General features: G+C 48.9%; 1 protein-coding gene and 1 non-coding gene across 2 annotated transcripts in view; both read left to right on the top strand.

Annotated features, from left to right (window-relative positions):
- Nucleotides 1–1,977: 1,977 nt before the first annotated feature.
- LOC122556028 lies at nt 1,978–2,043 on the top strand. The gene has a single exon (XR_006313437.1). It is a non-coding gene; the product is annotated as a small nucleolar RNA SNORD58 (small nucleolar RNA).
- A 70-nt stretch (nt 2,044–2,113) lies between these two features.
- rpl17 (ribosomal protein L17) overlaps nt 2,114–2,563 on the top strand; it is a 10,489-nt gene continuing 10,039 nt past the window's right edge. Inside the window, exons 1-2 of the mRNA XM_043719207.1 lie at nt 2,114–2,222; nt 2,302–2,342. Of these exons, the coding sequence (XP_043575142.1) occupies nt 2,183–2,222; nt 2,302–2,342 (81 nt within the window). The 5' untranslated portion in view covers nt 2,114–2,182. The remainder of the gene's footprint in view (nt 2,223–2,301; nt 2,343–2,563) is intronic.

Genomic DNA, 2,563 nt, shown 5'->3' with positions numbered 1-2,563 from the left:
AGCTTGGTGTTCAGCTTCCACGTTCCCTTACCAGCCCGCTGCTCGTCCTGTAGGTGACAGTCGGCCAGCAGGAGGCAGTGGTCGGAGAAGAACACCGGCTTGACGTCGGTGGATCTGACCGAGAGCGTTCGGGACACAAACAGGTAATCTATCCTTGAGCGGATAGACCCGTCTGCCCGTGACCAGGTGTATCTATGCTGCGCTCCGTCTGCAGGGGTGCTGAAGATGTCGTGCAGCTTGGCATCTTTTACTGTGTCCATCAGGGCTCTGGACGTGGCGTCCAGTTTACTGTCCCCCCTGCCGGATCGTCCATCTGCATCAATGATACAGTTGAAGTCCGGCCAGAATGACCGGCCTGGACGTAGCCAGCAACAGTGGAAGCTTCTGCAGGACGGCCAACCGTTCACTCTTACCCACTGGGGCGTACACATTAATCAGTCTCAGAGGAGCATTCCTGAACATGACGTCGGCGACGAGGAGGCGCCCGCCCACCACCTCCTTAACCTTGGAGATGGTGAAGTTGCCTCCTCGCAACAGGATACCCAGGCCGGAGGCACGGCTATCGTTGCCCCCCGAGCAAACTGACGGCCCATGGGCCCACAAGCTCGACCATCTCCTGTAGCTGCTGAGGTGCGGTATCCCACACTCCTGTAGAAACAGGACGTCGGCTTTAATGTTGGCCAGGAAGGCCATGGTAGAAACACATCGCGTAGCCGATTTGATGCTACCCACATTGATGCTGGCAATTTTTAACCCCATTTTTAACAGTTTACAAGGTTGACACTGTCCATTTGTTGCTGGTCTTGCCCCTCTGGGGTAGCTGTGTGCATTCCCGTGGTGACGGCAAACTGCTGGACCCTCCCAGGGCTGAGGTAGCTGTCCGGCTCCACGCTGGAGCCATTTCCCCGCTCTGGTGTCTTCGGGTCAGGCCCAGGCTCCGCACAGTCCAGTTCTCCATCTGACAGCGGGGCTGTCACAGGACCGCTGCTCCCAGTTACCTGGAGCTGTGGGGAGGTGGGTACCTCGTGGTTCTCACCGGGTGGGGGGAGGTCTTTACCCATCCCCTCAGAGGGATTGTCTTTTCCTGCTTGGGCGGTGCTGCCCTCCTTTTTCCCCACGGCGCTCTGTCTCTTCCTCTGGTGACGACCCTCCTTAAGCAGTATTTAGGTGAGCACTTCGGTCCACTGCATGGTTTCCGAGGTGTTGGTTGTTTGATGACAGATACAGATATGATGGGATGGGCTGAATGGCCTATTCATGCGCAGTCCAACCTCACGCGTGGTGTCATGGGAACTCTCGCGAGATGAGCTTACGATTTGAGTTCCCGTGAGCCTCTGGCTCTCTCTTTCCCTGTTGGCGTGTGGAGGTGAGTGGGGATCAGAGAGAGCTGCGAGAAAGGTGGTAGACAATCCGCTGCTAATCTCAGACATCCGAATCGTACATACCATATGTTCACTAACAATGGTTACACAGACTGATATACAACAGTATCAGCTTGGTATTACCATTTGAATCCGTATTGGATGTAAAAGATGGAGCTGGTTTAAAAACTGCAGAACCCAAGCGCGCAACAAAATGGCTGCCTGGACGTTCCGGGACCGAGTCGTGGTGAAAAATCTTCATCTTCTGAGTTTTTATGTTTTGATTTGAGTTTATTTTGTGTTAGTGCTGCCGAAATTACATTTGTCGGACTAACCTGCAGCTGCGGAATGTCTTTGGAAGCAGGGCCTGAGGTGCCGGTTTCCGCTTTAAACCCACACGGCATCGACCACCAGCAGCCTCTTATTCCAGAATATTGGCGCAATGTTTGCGTTGGAAGAACTATAACACGTCCGCGACAACCTGCTTTATAGTTATAAGTTAAATAGATTCATCCCATTTGAGTGTACTTGGATTTCTGTCTACCTCGTGTGAGGGTGGGTTTTAGTCCATGAATCTTTTTTGCTTGCTGCCTTGAAACTGGCTTGTATAATGTGGTTGCAATGATGACTTTCTTAGGACACCTTTGAACTAATCGTGAAAATACTTTGTTTTCTGAGCTTCCACATGTAGGCCTGTACTGAATTGGCAATCGCATTTTCTGGTAGAAATTTCATGGGCAATATTCCTTTTAAAATGCAACTTACACAACTAAATTAAGTTAATTTGAATTTGCTTTATTTTTCTTCCTAGTTCTCTGAAAATGGTTCGCTATTCGTTAGACCCAGAGAACCCCACCAAATGTAAGTAGTTTACTTCTATTTTAATGTTCATTCCATTTGTAATGTTAAGTGATTTACTTCCCTTTTGTATTTTCCACAGCATGTAAGGCAAGGGGTTCGAACTTGCGAGTACACTTCAAGGTAAGTCTTATGTCTTATTTTGAAACTCTGGCTCATTAGATTTAAGGGAAAATTATCAGTGTGCAAATGAGAGAACATTTGTAGCTTATTTTGTAGATAAGTTTAAAAGCAGAATGTTCTTTTTTGGTTTGGATTCATCTTGTTTGGTTAATTGAAAGTTCTCATCCTCGTGGCCAATCCATCCCTGTCTCTATGATTTTAATGCTCTGTTGTTGGTAGTT

The sequence above is a fragment of the Chiloscyllium plagiosum genome, chromosome 1 (assembly GCF_004010195.1).
Source record: "Chiloscyllium plagiosum isolate BGI_BamShark_2017 chromosome 1, ASM401019v2, whole genome shotgun sequence".
Lineage (NCBI taxonomy): Eukaryota > Metazoa > Chordata > Chondrichthyes > Orectolobiformes > Hemiscylliidae > Chiloscyllium > Chiloscyllium plagiosum.
Note: the sequence above shows the minus strand (reverse complement) of the source record. Positions and strands in the feature narration are given on the sequence as shown.